This window comes from Dasypus novemcinctus, chromosome 17 (assembly GCF_030445035.2).
Source record: "Dasypus novemcinctus isolate mDasNov1 chromosome 17, mDasNov1.1.hap2, whole genome shotgun sequence".
In the NCBI taxonomy this organism is placed as follows: domain Eukaryota; kingdom Metazoa; phylum Chordata; class Mammalia; order Cingulata; family Dasypodidae; genus Dasypus; species Dasypus novemcinctus.
Window position 1 is genome coordinate 16,621,293 of NC_080689.1, and position 15,692 is coordinate 16,636,984.

General features: G+C 46.2%; 1 protein-coding gene across 1 annotated transcript in view; it reads left to right on the plus strand.

Annotated features, from left to right (window-relative positions):
* Positions 1-13,733, plus strand: part of C17H13orf46 (chromosome 17 C13orf46 homolog) — a 39,988-nt gene extending 26,255 nt beyond the window's left edge. The window contains exons 7-8 of the mRNA XM_058278342.1: positions 2,943-3,024; positions 12,578-13,733. Of these exons, the coding sequence (XP_058134325.1) occupies positions 2,943-3,009 (67 nt within the window). The 3' untranslated portion in view covers positions 3,010-3,024; positions 12,578-13,733. The remainder of the gene's footprint in view (positions 1-2,942; positions 3,025-12,577) is intronic.
* The last annotated feature ends 1,959 nt before the right edge of the window (positions 13,734-15,692 follow it).

Here is a 15,692-nt window from a genome sequence, read left to right on the forward strand (position 1 = left end):
ACTATCTGAAGGACAGTCTACCAGTTGGGAGGGTCTCAATTCATTGAGAAAAAGATTTTGCTGCCTCAAAATGTCACTACCCCAAATACCATTTTCCTTTTGGAAAGCAGCTGCTCTAACAATGTCCTGGTTTAATTCTATCACTTTTGAGCTCCTTTCAGTTGCTAGAACAATTGCCTTCCAGTAACTGGGACTTGATCCTGTTCTTTAAAAAAATAACTTCATTCTCAGACCCATGATCCTTTTCTTCAATTTCCTGGGGCAGCCTCTAGCTGCTTGGAGAGAAGGGATGCTGGCGGGAGTGGGGGTTGACTCCTCCTCCATCTTCTAGGCACCAGATCTTCCAGAGTTGGGGTTCAGGGCTCGGATAGAGGACCCCAGAGGTTCCTGCCCCAAACCCTTCTCTGTGTTGGGTACCCATTAAGTGGCCTCTGCCCCTTGGCAGCCCCAGGGCCCTGGCTTTCCGTTAACTTCCGTGCTCCTCTCATCACTCTGAGGTCATGGAGAGGAGTGGGACATATGGGGCTGCCTTTTTCCAGGGGCATCTTTTCCCTTCAGGCCCCATGTGGGCACCACCCTTGTGACCTTTTGCATGCTAAGATTTCCCATTAGAAATGAGGCTTGAGCTGGCCCCACACTTCAGGGAGCACATGTCACCTGGCTTCAAGGACAGGAAGTGGCCTTTTGCTGTAGGTGACACTCCTGCTCTCTGCAGTCCTCCACTTAACGTTAGTCGGGGATTTTTGGAGTGCGGTGGGGGTATAGTGGGGCTGTGTCTGGTGTCTCTCATCATCTTTTGTCCTTGGCTTTGGGCCTTAGCAGAAACTCACAGTCAACACCTGCTCAAACAGGAGTTAAGTCAAAGAAAAGCAGAGAAGCCTTTTCCTTGAGTTTTCCTTTTTGTATCTTCTATGCTTCTAACATTGCTGATTTCTCATTACAGACACTTTGTGTGATTTCTTATTTTACATAAGAGAAATCTTAAGATGACAAAAAAAATCTAAGATGTAAAAAATCAAATGGCTTATCCAAAGTGACACACTTAACAACAAAGGAAAACAAACATCCATGAAGCCCACACTCTACTCCAGTCATTTTCACATACATCATCTCAACATTATTCTACATTTTTGCTATGAGTCCAAGGTCACACAGTAAGTGGGGAAACAGGGATTTGAGGCTCTCTAACTCAAACCCTTGCTCTTCCCAATGTAATCTACAAAATGCAATTGTATTACACCTCCTCTAACCTCTAGTCTCAGTGCGTGTTATCCTTCCCTTCTGCCTGTTCCTCTCGGGACCCTTCCCCGACCCTCTTCCACTGTGCAGGGTTCTGGTCACACGGTTCTTCGGTAAAAATAGTCTAGGTGTTAACACCACTGTTTCTACTAAACAGTTCTTTCATAGTTATAGTCACTATTAAAATGAAGCAAAGAGTTTATTTTGATTTTACAATTGAATACCAACTGGCTGATGGGTTGAACACTTTGCCAGGTGATCTCCAGTTGCCATCTCTAGTATCTTTCATTTAAAAACCCCAAAATATATTACTTTGTGGATAAACACTTGCTCCTTTGCTCCTCTGTTGGGTTTCTAATAACCTTGGGTCATGTAGGATTTTGAGTTCCTGTTCTTATCACTAATCTTGAAGACTTAGGATAACAGAAGATTCAGGGAGATTTCCTCCCTACAAGTCCATCACCAAAATCCTATGTTCCTGCTTTGAGACTTTGCCATCTTTCTGGAAATTAGAGATATAGTAAGTTCTTTATAGCTAAAAATGACTGACTTATCTCATTTTATCATTTATTTGGAGGATTCATTTGATATTTTGGAGAATATTTTTAATGCAGATGATATGGTTATATAACCCCAAAACGACAGGAGCCAATGACTCCAACTTCTTGAATCTTCAGAGATAACCCACTCCTGTCCCTTTTGAAAAGGGGCTGGCTGCTGTGAGAGATTTCTTAGCAGGCTCTGGGCATTTACCAGTTTGAAACTACAGCTGACCCAGGATGCCATCGATCAGCTTCACTGCCAGAGCACCCTTGTAGGTGGTGGCAGCCCTGCAGGAAAGGAATGGCACCTGTGAGCTGGCAGGTAGCCTTGCCTTGCAGGCCCAAGCCATCTAGAGATCGCTGGCAGCTGGGTTCTGTCTTCCTGGCTTATCTCTCTCACACTCCTCTACTCACTTGCAATCTCAGTTTCCTTCAGAACTGTTAGGAATTCTCTTTCCAGACCTTGCCATCAGGACCTCATTCTGATGGTGGGTACCTGGACACTCATTTGCCAGCCAGTTTGTTGACTTTGGCATGGAGCCATGTTAACCTCTGCAAGGGCAGTAGGAGTTTCCCCTTGTCCCAGGAGCAACCTTGGTTGGAAATAGAAAGTTCCCTAGGGAAAATAAGGACAGGCCTGTAAGGGAGAGAGAAAGATGTTTCAGAAATAGAAGACTAGGGATTGGCAAATTATCTGTCATCTGATAATGCATGACTTTGGGATCAGGAGCTTCCTTGGGCTTCAGTTCTCCATTTCTGAGATGAGGGATTTGGCTCAATTGGTGTCTTAAGGGGACTCTTCTGGATCATACCTTCTAAGGTCTGAGAGCATAAGATATCAGGAGCAGGCTGAAGAAAAATCAAGCATCTGACCTCAAAGAAAACTCAGTTTTGTGTAGGAACCTGGTTTTGTGTACAGAACTTTAAGGTATCTGTAACTGACAAGCCCTTGGCTTCCCTTGAGCTTTAACAAATGGGGCACAGCCGAAGCTGAAAGGGAGACTTTGCTGGTTGGATGTTGGGGGTAGAGGTAGGAGGTAATGCAAACAGGGCTCCAGGGCTCTGCTCTCAAGGTCATCAACAAAGGAGGCTGTGGGGCGGCTAGGCCAGAGGGACTAGCCTCTTTCTCACCACTGTATCTTCCTTCCTTTTGGCCTCTAGGGCAAGGACTAGCTGGGTCTGCTGTATTCCATACTCAACCAAAAAGAAGGCAAAGGACAGTGCCTAGCAGCCCTGGGAGACGGTAATTAGCACTTGCTCTTTTAAAAGAAAGGGGGGAAAAAAAGGAAAGGGAGGTTGGGGAGGGCAGTTGGAGAGGATTGGATATAGAATCATAGAGTGGTCAGGCCACCCATTTGCCCCTTAGCCCTCCTCTCCATCTCCTCCAACCCACGCAAGACCCTCCGCATCTGGCCAGTAACCAAGGGTTTCCATTTCTGTCTCACGAAGTGGGTCAGACTTGGGGAGGCAGGAGGGATGTAGATAGTCATTTGATTCTAAAGATACTTTTGTGTTCTTTGCTTCTTGTGTTTTTCAGTTTTCTATATTGCACAAATAAATGTTATTTTAAAAATCTTAACAAATTAGATACTTTGGAAGAGAGTTGCTAGACCTCTGGGCCCCTGAGAAAATGCCATCCAAACTCATTTAAGGGGTGGGGACGCACGGGGGCACCATGTGGAGACACCAGGTGGGAATCACATTTAAAAACCATTGCACCATTGGGTGAGTGTTAACATAATCTTTTTAAAAGAGAAAATAAACAAGTTAACTGAATATTTTCTCCTCTTCCACCTCAGGTTGAGGAATGTCAGGTCCCCTTTCTTTTATGTTAACTTGATATATAAACAAGAGGAACCAGTGTTAAATCAAAGACAAAGTGTTTAGTCTTTCGTAGGATATATCCTAAATTATAGCATCTGATCGCAAAGCAAGGCAGTGCAGTCCTGCTCTATTAGATCCTATCAATACCCAGAAAAAATGCAGAGGACACCATTCTCTGGATTCAGACAGGCAAGAACACAATAGCACAATGGTGCCAGAAGGTGAAAACTGGGAGCATTGTGGGCAAACTCTTGTGGAAGAAGTTTCCTGTAAATCATTGATGTTTGTGGTAAGATTAAATAAGTGAATGGGTGGAATTGACTGTATCAGGCATGGCTTAACCCTTTCTTCACTGAAAGTTTGCATTTTAGGCCATTGGCGCCCTTTTGTCCATGAAAATGAACTGTGATTTTTTTTGCAACAGAAACAAAGAAAAAATGGTGCACACTTTATAATCTGGTATCTTGGGTGGGAACCGTGTATTCTACAAATAGAGTTGAATGAAAGGCAGCCTCTGACATGAAGCAAGGTTCTTCTATTGGATGCCAAGGATACTAGGGGATACTCCTATGACTAGGTCCACCTCTTTCCCCCATCCTGAACTCATTGAGCCGGCAGCAGGTTATAGTCAGGGGCACTTAATTTTAGTGTACAGGAATGAAGGTGGCTCCAGCGATGCTGTTTAAAGTTTCACAGAGACTACTGTGGCCAAACCTCCTCCCTCCAGACCGCCAAAATACAAGAAAGTCCATGACCTAGTGTAGGTTTGTGCAGCCTGGGGCATTTGCCAGGGGATCCTGCAAGTCCCCGTGGCTGCTGTTCAAGGCCATGCTGTCATTTCCTTCTCTCCAGGAAAGCTGGACTGGGATATTACTTGAGCCAGGGCCTGGGTGAGCCCCGTTCTTTACAAATACCCACATGCACAGCTTCAGTAGCTAGATTGATTGAGATCCAGATTTTACCCCAAGGGAAGGCTAGCTCTAATCCCATTTGAAAACAAGTGAAATGACAACTCCAGGGAAAGCTGGGAGCTCCTGTGAGGCTGCTTGGACCATTTTTTTAAAAAGTGGTTTTATTTTTTTAGAACAATTTTCGGTTTACAGAAAAATTGCATATAAAGTGCAGAGGTCCCATATATCCTGCTGGACAGCTTCCCCTATTATTAACATTTGCATTATTAGTGTAGTACATTTGTTGCAATTGATGAACCAATATTATTAGAATCATATTATTAACTAAAGTCCATAGTTTACATTAGGATTCCCCCTTGGTGTTGTACAGTTCTGTGTATTTTGACAAATGCATTATGTCATGTACCCAACAATAAAGTATCATACAGGATAGTTTCACTGTCCTAAAAATGCCCTGTGCTCCACCTAATCATTCCCTCTCCACCCCCAGCCAAACTCCAGGCAACACCTGGTCTTTTAATTGTCTTTACAGTTTTGCCTTTTAAATTGTGGCAGTTTGAGATTATTTATTAATTCCAAAAAGAGAGATTATGTTTGTAAACTGGTCTGTTCCTCTGGGCATGAGAACCTTTGATTGTATTAGATTAAGCTGAGATGTCTTTGTAATTCAACCATGTCATTAGAGGGACTAGTTTGAGTCCCTGCCCCCTTTGTGAGCTATATAAATGAACACCCAGTCAAGGAGACACAACAGAAGCAGATATTCAAGAAAAGATAGAACTTCATAGACATGGAAGAGAACTTTAATCCTGCAGCTCCAGGGAGAGATGAGCCATTTGCCTGATAGTTTACAGTTGAAGAGAACAGAGCAGCCGCACCCTATGCCAGCCTACAGCTGAGATCGGAAGCAGCTGGATCCACAGAGCCTCAAGAGGAAAGAGGAAGGCTGAACCCTCACAGACACCACCTGCCATCTTGCTTCAACATGTGGCAACAGACTTCGGGTGAGAAAGTACCTCGTAGGGTACATTGAGTTGGACTCTTTAGGGCCTTGTAATATTCTACCCCAAATAAATACTTTTTATAAAAACCAACAGATTTCTGGTACTTTGCATCAGCACCTTTTTGGCTGACTAATACAGCATTTGGTAACAAGAAGTGGGGTGGTACTTTTGCAATTACCAAAATGCTGGACAGTTTTATAAATGGGTAAGGGGTATTTTTTTTGAAGGAATTGTGAGATGCTTGATAGAAAAGGCCTAGATTTCTTTGAAGAGACTATTTGTAGGAATATGGACACTAAAGAGACTTTCGATGAGGCTTTAGAAGTAAATCATGAAACTATTATTGGAAACTGGAGAAAAGGTGATCTATGTTTTAAAGTCACAGAGAATTTAGGAAGATTGACTCCTGGTGTTGTTTGAAAGTCAGAATTTGAAAACTACAAGCTTACACATTTAGCCAAGGAGATTTCCAGAATAACTATGGAAAATGCAGCCTGGCTTATCCTTGCAGCTTATAGCAAAATGTTAGAGGAAAGAGTAAGCTCTCTGAATTGTTGGTCACAAAAAAAAACACCAGAAATTCCAAGCCTCTGGAAATCAAGCTCCCAAATAATAGTGCCCCATTTTGGGAATTAGCTAAACTTGGAACTTGTAAGTTAGAATTGAAAATGCAGTTATCTAGGAAAGACTTGTGGAAAGCCTTAACTGTCTGATGGCTTGGACCCCTACCTCCTGCATGCCAAACCAACAGGCTTTTTGAGAAAACTGTATGAACAAAACCACTGTCAGTTTGGACTAAAAGGGACAGGTAGCAGAGAGATGGAAGGGAAAATGACTTTAAGAGGAAAACCATGGAAGCTGAGGTGTGGAATTAAGACAGCTCCTTGGGCCAAGAGAAGGACCCTACCCATATGTGTGGAGAGGGTGAGTTTTTCTTGGCATTCAAAGATGGTGGCTGTTCCAGCCTGCCGTTCAGGGAGAGTTTTGCTGCCCCAAGGGTTGGGGAGAGTGAGGTCAACACCCCAGTGCTCTCAGAGGGTGGACTTGTTTCTTGGAGAGTGAGGTCTGGAACTCAGTCACCACACAGATTCTTGATGAGGGTGGAACCAAGAAAATGGCCATTGGGCAAACCTATGGAAAAGATGGGCTCCTGTGAGTCCCAAGGATGAGAAGTAACCATCATCTTAAGAATGACTCTTAGACTTTGAAATCTAAGTATGCCCTGCATACTTCGGAACTGTAGGGGACAATTGACTCATGTTTCCCTCCCAGTTTCTCATTATGGTAATGTAAATGTGTATCCATTGTCTGTCCTTTTGTATATTGGAAGCAGATAAATAGTTTTGTAACAAAGATCTATAGCCAGACAGGACTTTGCCTCAAGACAAACTATTTCTTTAAGTTGTGGTGTGATTTTGTACTTAGCATTGTTAACCAAAAGATTTAAGGTTTTTTGAATATTGTAATGTCTTTTTGGAATTCAGAGGGTGGAGTATGGCACTTTGAGGTTATTTGTGAATTCCAAAAAGAGAGGTTATGTTTGTAAACTGGTCTGTTCCTCTGGGCATGATACCCTTTGATTATATTAGATTCAGCTGAGATGCCTTTGATTAAATTACGTTAAGCTTAGGGCTTTGATCATTAGAGTGACTCAGTTTGAGTCCCCACCCCCTTTGTTGGCTATATAAATGGACATTCAATCAAGTAGACACACAGAAGCAGATATTCAAGAAAAGAGAGCGTTCCATAGACACGGAAGAGAACTTTGATCCTGCAGCCCTGGGGAGAGATGAGCCATTTGCCCGATAGTTTGCAGCTGAAGAGAACAGAGCAACTGAGTCTATGTCAGCCTATAGCTGAGATCAGAAGCAGCTGGGCCCGCAGAGCCTTAAGAGGAAAGAGGAAGGCTGAACCCTCACAGACACCGCCTGCCATCTTGCTTCAGCATGTGGCAACAGATTTTGGGTGAGGAAGTACCTCTTATGGTACCTTGAGTTGGACTCTTTAGGGTCCTGTGATTGTAAGCTTCTACCCCCAAAAATACCTTTTATAAAAACCAGATTTCTGGCACTTTGCATCAGCACCCCTTTGGCTGACAAATAGACGTATGATAGCTTTTCAGACAGGCTTCTTTCACTTAGAAATATCCATTTAAGATTCCTCCATGTCTTCTTGTGGCCTGGTAGTGCATACCTTTTTATTGCTGAATAATATTCCACTGTATAGATATATCACAGTTCGTTTATTCATTCATCTGTTGAAGGACATCTTGGTTGCATCCAATTTTTTTGGCAAATATAAATAAAACTGCTGGGAAATGGATGTGGCTTAACCAATCTGGCTCCAGTGTACCATACAGGAGGGCAAGCTGGCCCACGCAGGAAAGCTGCCCTGTGCAGGAGTGCTGACTGACGTGGAGAGCTGGTGCAGCAAGATGATGCAACAAGAGACACAGAGGAGAGAAAAGAAGATGATGGAGCAGAACAGAGAGTTGAGGTGGCATAAGAGAGTAATCGCCTCTCTCCCACTCCAGAAGGTCCCAGGATCAGTTCCCAGAGCTGCCTAATGAGAATACAAGCAGACACAGAAGAACATGTAGCAAATGGACACAGAGAGCAGACAATGTGGGTGATGGGGGCGGGGGAGGGGGCGGAGAAATAAATAAATCTTTTAAAAAATACTGCTATAAAGCTATAAGCATTGCTTCCAGGTTTTTGTGTGCAGGATCAGCTCCTCTGATTTCTCTACAAGGTCAGCTATAGATTGTCACACAAACAGTTCTATCTCTTTCTCCAGGGAGTGTTTAAGGAGCCGTCTCTATTCCTCTGTGTTCTTCTCCTGTGTGTTCACTACCTGGGCTCCAGCTCAAAAACTCCAACTATCCCTTCTGCCATGTCATTTTCTTTTTTTAAAATTTTATTTCTCTCCCCTTCCCCCCTCAGTTGTTTGTTCTCTATTTGCTGCGTGTTCTTCTTCGTCCACTTCTGTTGTTGTCTGTGGTACGGGAATCTGTGTTTCTTTTTGTTGCGTCATCTTGCTGTGTCCTCTCTCCGTGTGTGCGGCACCATTCCTGGGCAGGCTGCACTTTCTTTTGCGCTGGGTGGCTCTCCTTACGGGGCGCACTTTTTGTGCGTGGGGCTCCCCTACACAGGGACAACCCTGTGTGGCATGGCACTCCTTGCACACATCAGCACTGCGCACGGGCCAGCTCCACATGGGTCAAGGAGGCCCTGGGTTTGAACCGCAGACCTCCCATGTGGTAGGCGGATACCCTAACCACTGGGCCAAGTCCATTTCCCATGCCATGTCATTTTCTCTGTGAGTCCCCACTCACCAAGGGGGTGGGGATGCAACATCTACTGATGTGGCCCATTCAAAGCCTTGATCATTATTTAATTAAGTAAACTTCTGAATCCAATATAATCTAATATGCCCAGTTTACAAACATAATCCAGTATTTCTTTTGGGAATTCATCAATATCAAACTGCTACAGGAGTGGGTTGTTTTTTTTTTAATATACTTTTTTATTTTTTTAAAAAGATACTTAGATTACATAAATGTTACATAAAAATTATAGGGGATTCCCATACGCCCCTCACTGCGGAGCTCACCTCTGGATCCTCACTGTGGAGCCAGTGTTGGCTTGCATGCCCCTTCCTCATTGTGTCTAGGTGCAACACTGGCCCTTGCATAAGACAAAGTCAGGCGTAGTGCCAGTGAGTGCCCGCCAGTGCCCTCGTCCATCCTCCATCTGGCCATCCTTCCCTTCCTTTGTTGCTGTGTGTAGTTGACGTCACATTCCAAGCCACGTCCAGGCAGACGTCAGTCTGTGCTGGCCAAGGCTGGGCCTTTGGCGGCAGAACTTCCTCTAGCATAGGACGAGGAGGCCTCAAGCTTTTGCAAAAAGTGGCATCTTGGTACGGTCCTTTAACTAGGCTGACGTTTAAAATATAAACCTTCTAAAACAATAGGTTTTGTTTTCAGTTAGGGCTGGGGACTGATTTTCTCAAGCATCAGAGTATGTCTGTGTTCCTTTTTTTTAAAGTTTGATAACTATATTTTACATGGAGGAAGGAACACACGAAAAGTGAATTTGTGCTAAGGCCTCAAAAATAAACTTTATCAGAAATATATGGAACACCCTAGTTTAAACATGAGTGGATCTATTTCAAGGTTTAGGATTAGTATTAGTCAGCCAAAGAGATGCCAACACAAAATACCAGAAATCTGTTGGCTTTTATAAAGGGTATGTATTTGGGATAGAAACTTAGTTATCAGGCCATAAAGCGTAAGTTACTTCCCTCACCAAAGTCTTTTGCCACGTGTTGGAGCAAGATGGCTGCCGACGTCTGCCAGGGTGCAGGCTTCCTGGGTTCCTCTCTTCCCGGCCATCCCACATTTCCCCACACTAACAACATCCTTCATTAGTGTGGTACATTTTGATGAACACATTTTGGAGCATTGCCACTAAGCATGGATTATAGTTTACATTGTGGTTTACACTCTCTCCTGCACATTTTTGTAAGTTATTTCAAGATAAATAATGACCTGTATTTCATTGCAATGTCATTCAGGACAATTTCCAAGTTCCAAAAATGCCCCCATAATATACCTATTTTTCCCTCTCCCTCCCCTCAGACCCTCTAGTGGCCACTGCCTCCACATCAGTGATGTTAAGTTCTTCCATTGCTAGAATCACAATAAGTCCATAGTTGAATACCAAAAAGTCGACTCTAGTCCATTGTTCATTCCCCAATCCTGAGGATTCTGCAATGATGATGACCACTCCCCCTCCAGTTGAGAGAGGGCTTAGATCCCATGGGGCAGATGGATGGGACTATGTTGCTTACAGTTGTAGATTCTCTCTGTCCATGGGATGGTCGTTGTCCATCATCATCTTCTGAGTTGTCCTGGGTGAGTCCAGTGAACTGGAGAGCAGGTATTGCAACTCTGCTGAGATTTGGGCCCAACTGGCACATGGACAGTATGTCCAAGATTTAAGTCTCTTGGACATAACTGTATTCCTTTCAAATCAACTGGGAGAGGAAGTAAAGGTCTTAGTGACCAGGGGAGAAGACCCCAGGCTTTTGGCCAAGACCCGAATCTAGGGCCAAGCTTCAGAGCAGAATGGAGACCCCATTAGAAGCCAGGGGACCTTGCTTACAGGAGGGAGCGTGCAGCCACAGCTGCCATGTTTGCTATTGCCCCACCTGCTCACACACCTGACTTTCCTGAGCTGTCAGGTTCATGGCTATGGCTGGGGTGGTGACTATGGAAGCTGGGGTGAAATTCTTAAATGAGTGAATGTGTGAAAGCATTCCACAATATCATGCATTCCAAACCTCAACTTTGGGGCACTCCCGGGCCCTGCTTCACGGCCTGATTGTACAGGGCCTATCTTGGAGGTTCTTATAGAACCTGTGGAATATGGATCACAGCCTTCTGCTTAGTCCACCCTCTCTTTTCCATCAGAGAAAGGGGCTAGTCTCAAGAGTGATACTCAAAATATTTAAAAGTTGGGCAAAGCATGAATACCAACAGAACCTAAAGGACCCAAGCAATTGAGCTGGATGGGCCCCGGAGGCCCATTGTTGTGCCAGGTGCCAGGCCTTTTGTTGCTAGGTCCTCAGGGTGTCTGGGGGAGGGTTCAGCACTGCCAGCCTGGGAGACGAAATTCAGAGATCCCTGACGCAGTGGCTCCACCAAGCCAATATGGAAGGATGACTGTTTTTAATGAACTTGTTGCCATGCCTGAGTGTAGAGGCTGAATCCAGCCTTAAGGGGATAAAGGAAGGAAGCAGGGGCTGTCAGGACTTTGAAAAAGAAAATAATCTTGGACATTTGTCTCTACACCAAAAAGAGCAGTATTGGTTAATTCTGTACTAGCTAATACAGCTGCATCAGAGCTGTTGGCTTTCTTCAAAGGCGTTAGGGAAACAAGCCCACACGTGAGAAGCTTTGGGCCTAAGTGGCCGCACTGTCTATGCCTAAAAGCAGATTCGGACTTATCAGTTTTAGTGAAGTTGTGTTGCTGTTGTCGGTTGTAGACAGTGGCGGGAGGCTCAGTCATGAGAGTTGGAATCAACAGTAAAACCCAAAGCTTTCCTCAGTGGTGTGGACCTGGGCAGTGGCTGAGAGCAGGAAGACTCAGAAGAACGGAGGGATGTGGGGTACTTGTGAGGCGACAGCGTCAATAGGCAGTCATCAGCCAGGGGCCAGCTGCCTGGGCAGCAGAGGTTGTTATAGACCAGCGATATCGACCAGACTCAGACTCTGAATAAAGTTCCAATTGAGAGCTTTATTAGCCCCGCGGCGACTGCCTCTCCTACACAGAGGGGAGAGCAGCCCCGGGTCCCGGGGGAAGTTTGCTTATATAGCCTTTTAGGTTCAGGGCGGGGGGGCAATAGCTCAGCAAGCAGGCACATACAGAGGCAGGTGTTTGCGGTGAATCAAGCGCTGGGAATTCTATCAGGGGAGATAAGTGGTTGGGGAGTTTTTGTTATTTATAAGGGTCTGAGTCAGGTTGGTCTAGGGGCTGACGACACTTTTTACAGGAGGCCTTGAGATAAGGTTTTACAGTCGAGCAAGCTTGTTACAGAAGCGAGATATATGTGGTTAGGGGGTGTGGAATTTTCCTCTCGGGTGGGGTGGTCACAGGCTCCTACTTCTCCACAAGGTGTCTGGGGACCTCCTTTTTCCACTGTCTGAAATGTCCTAGAGTTCAGCACCTTTGCTTTCAAAACAGAAAACAGAAAACAAAACCCCCTCAAAAATATGTAAAAGATGTTTAAAAATATGTTGAAAAAAAAAACTTACATATTTTTAGTTTTGCTACTGCTTCTTTAGAGTCTATTCCTATTACCCTCCAGGAAAAATATTACACAAATAATTCCCACACAACAAGTTGCCTTTTCCTTCCCCCGCTCCTCCTGCCCTGAATTACGTAAATTGCATTTAATAAATGAAAGCAGTAGGGGTGTGGCAATAAGTTGATCAACAGAGCCACCTAGTGGTTATTTTACAACATAACTTATTTCTAAACCTGTTTTTTTTCAGTCCCAGAAAGTCACACACCATCAGAGAACTTTAACAAAAGAAAGAAGGCGGACGTGATGATTCATCGCTATTACAGAATTTTAACTCTTCATCTAATTCACTAAAGAACGCACTGGAATGTAAATGCATTTTTAGACCGTCAGTTGATGACGACAGGATCATCCACTTACACTTGTGTACTCAGATCCCCCTCGGGAAGCTTTAGTAAGGCCAGGCTCTCTTTGGCTAGGTGAGGATGGTCTGCAGGACCCTCGAGGAGCTGCTGTCCAGCCATCTCTGATATACACACTGCACCCAGAGGTCAAGTTCACTTTGGCCACTGATCCCTACCTATACCCACTGACTTTGCACACCTTTGAAAGCCACCATAGAAACAAAAAAAGGAAGAACTTCTTAGTGCCTCTATCTAGAGAATTCTGAGCTCCTCTATAGAAAAATCTACCTGAGCATAAAATGACCCTGGGGTAAATTAATGCTTGGCATGTGTGGAAACCCACTGCCCAAATACAGCTTTCCCACACTGATCCAAAATAATTCACTCCACTTTTTCCACTGTCTGAAATTCCTTAGATTACAGCACCTTTGATTTCAAAACAAAAAAAGCAAAACCCCATAAAAAATGAAGAGGTATGAGGCGCTAGCCAGCCCCTATGGGTGTTTCAGAGCCATCAGATGGCTTGTGACTGCTGAAGGCAGTCATGAGGGGTGACAGGGCCTTTCCAATAGCAAATTATTTTGAAAAGTTGTCTGGAGCCAGCCCTATGCCTTGGAGAGAGGCGGACAAATTCCTTCTTGCCTCTTGTTACCTCCTGTGGGAGGAGGGCCTCTGTCCTTTCCCAGAATGCAGGCTGCTTTGGGAATTCAGCCTAGACTCCCTGGCAGGAAGGAGCAAGGGCCAGAGGCATGGAAAGGAGAGGATTCAGAAGCCGAGGCCAGGGGAGGTCTCCCAGGTGCCACCGCCGCTGCTGCCCGACTTCTCCAGTGTTTAAAGGTCAACTCATCAGGGTGATCTCCAGGTGATGCCTGCAGGAATCAGAATTAGGACTTGGGGATAATATTTCTTAGGTCTCTTACTTCCATTATGTATTAAATGTCAAACACGTTTCCAGGGAAGTACCATGTACAAGAAGTAAAGACAAACTGTCATCTTGTTCAATTCTGTTCTGGATTAAAAGGACTTCGGTAGCCTGGTGTAGGACCTACCCGTCATGTTTAACATTGGAGCTCCTCTAAGTCCCGGCAAAGCCTGAGGAGCTTGCGGATTCAGTACCTCGGAGCTGCAGGGCACGTTCAAAGCAAGGACCGGTCCAGCCATGGAGGATTTAGAGTAGGATTTAGACCCACATGATTCCAACAAAAACTTCTGAGAAATGCAGGGAATGTATGATCCCACTTTTACAGATAAGAAAGCAAAGGTTCAAAGAGGCAGGGTGGCCAGTGGGCTCTCTGATCTGCAAGATGTTTCTAGAAGTTCTGTGTTGGATCCTGGACGAGCATCTTTCTCTGTGAGCAACTCTGGTGGGACTTGGTTTCTTAAATGGCTGTCTCCTAAGTAGGGTCGTTCCTTCTTGGAAGCTGCTGCCTTCCTTTGATTTGGTTCAATCCCTGATCCCACCACCACCACAAACACGCACACAGTGTCTGCAGTTTCCACCCGTCCAGTCACTCCCCTGGGTGGCTCCTTGCTTGAAGCACAGAGCACATGGCACTAGCCCTGTTGGCTCTGACGACACCTTCGACTACGAGCGGCCTTGGAAAGCAGAGACCTGGGCAAGGAGGGATTGAGAGTGCTGGCCGAAGCAGGCACGGGGCGCTGATGGCCCCTTGTGGTGGCGGGCATGGATGAGGGGCTAATTCTTGCTTCCTGACTCCCCCCTAGACTTGGCTTCACCCAGAAGGAACTCTAGCAGGTCTGGGTATTTAGGGGAGGTCACAGCCCATCATTCTGGCTCTGTCTGGGCTCCGGGAGCTGCAGGAGTCGCTGAGTTCCAGCAGAAAGTCAATGGGCTCCAGCCTCTGTCTCTCGGCCTCATGCTCCTTGCGGATGGCAGCTTAATTTGTTATGACATTGGCTTGATTTTTAATGGCACAGCACTTTTCATTTCCCAAAAGGCCAGGGACCTGTGCTGGGCTTTGCCTGGACTTCTGGGCAGCAAGTAGCCGCTGTTTGAAGATGTCCCTCTTGCTGACTTGTGGGGGGACCTAAGCTCGATGCTCCAGAGGGAGCTGAGGGGAGGGTGGGATGGAGGGAGCAAGGGAGGAGGGCAGAGTTGATCAGCCTGGGAGGAGGTGAAGCCGGCAGGAAGCAGGGACCCGGGGGTGACAGGGCTGAGTGGCGCCACGAGTGGGTTCCTTCCGAGCTTCGGGTGGCATGGCCACCGACTGGGGTGGACACAGGCAGTAAGCCCCCTGGTTGACAAGTCAAGGAAGCCTGGATTCAGGGGGGAGAGAAGTGACTGGATTCCCCTGCAAACGTGACCAGATTTGACCTGCCCAGATGAGCCTCAGATGAGAAAAAGTGGCAGTAGAAACCGTGCCCGTGGGAAGCATGGTCTGCTGGGGAGCTCAAGCTCCATAGAAAGGTTTCGTATTGTTTTCACAACTTAGGGGTCTGCTCTGTGGGCTCTAAAGCCCCCCTGCCTTAAAGGGGGTCAGTTTTACCTGTCACTCCCATGAGGTAACCAGGAACCCGAGCTGGGGCGGGTGCCTCCACCCTCAGGCCCTCTGCCTCTGGGGACGCACCTGCGCCCGCTTGGTGATCCAGGTGCAACCTCAGAGGTCCTCAGGCTTTGGCGAGTGGCTGCCCAGAGGCCAAGGCGGCCCCCAGTGGGCCCAGATGGCACCTGTAAGTGGAAGAGGCCCGTGCTCAGCGCCCAGTGCCTCTGCAACTGGGGGCCCAAGAGGATCTGTGGAGAATGAAAAATGTGTGGGGAAGGAGCCAGGCATTAACCCAGGTGACTTAGCCAGTGGCCCTGCCAGAAGGTCCTAGGGCGCCCACCCAGATGGTCCAGGGGTCAGAGATGGAGACCCGGGGACGGCTGGCAGACAAAGCCTCGGCCTCGCTGCAGCCCTTTGCAAACGCCCCGAAGAGCCTGCCCCTTGGCAAGGTGGGCAC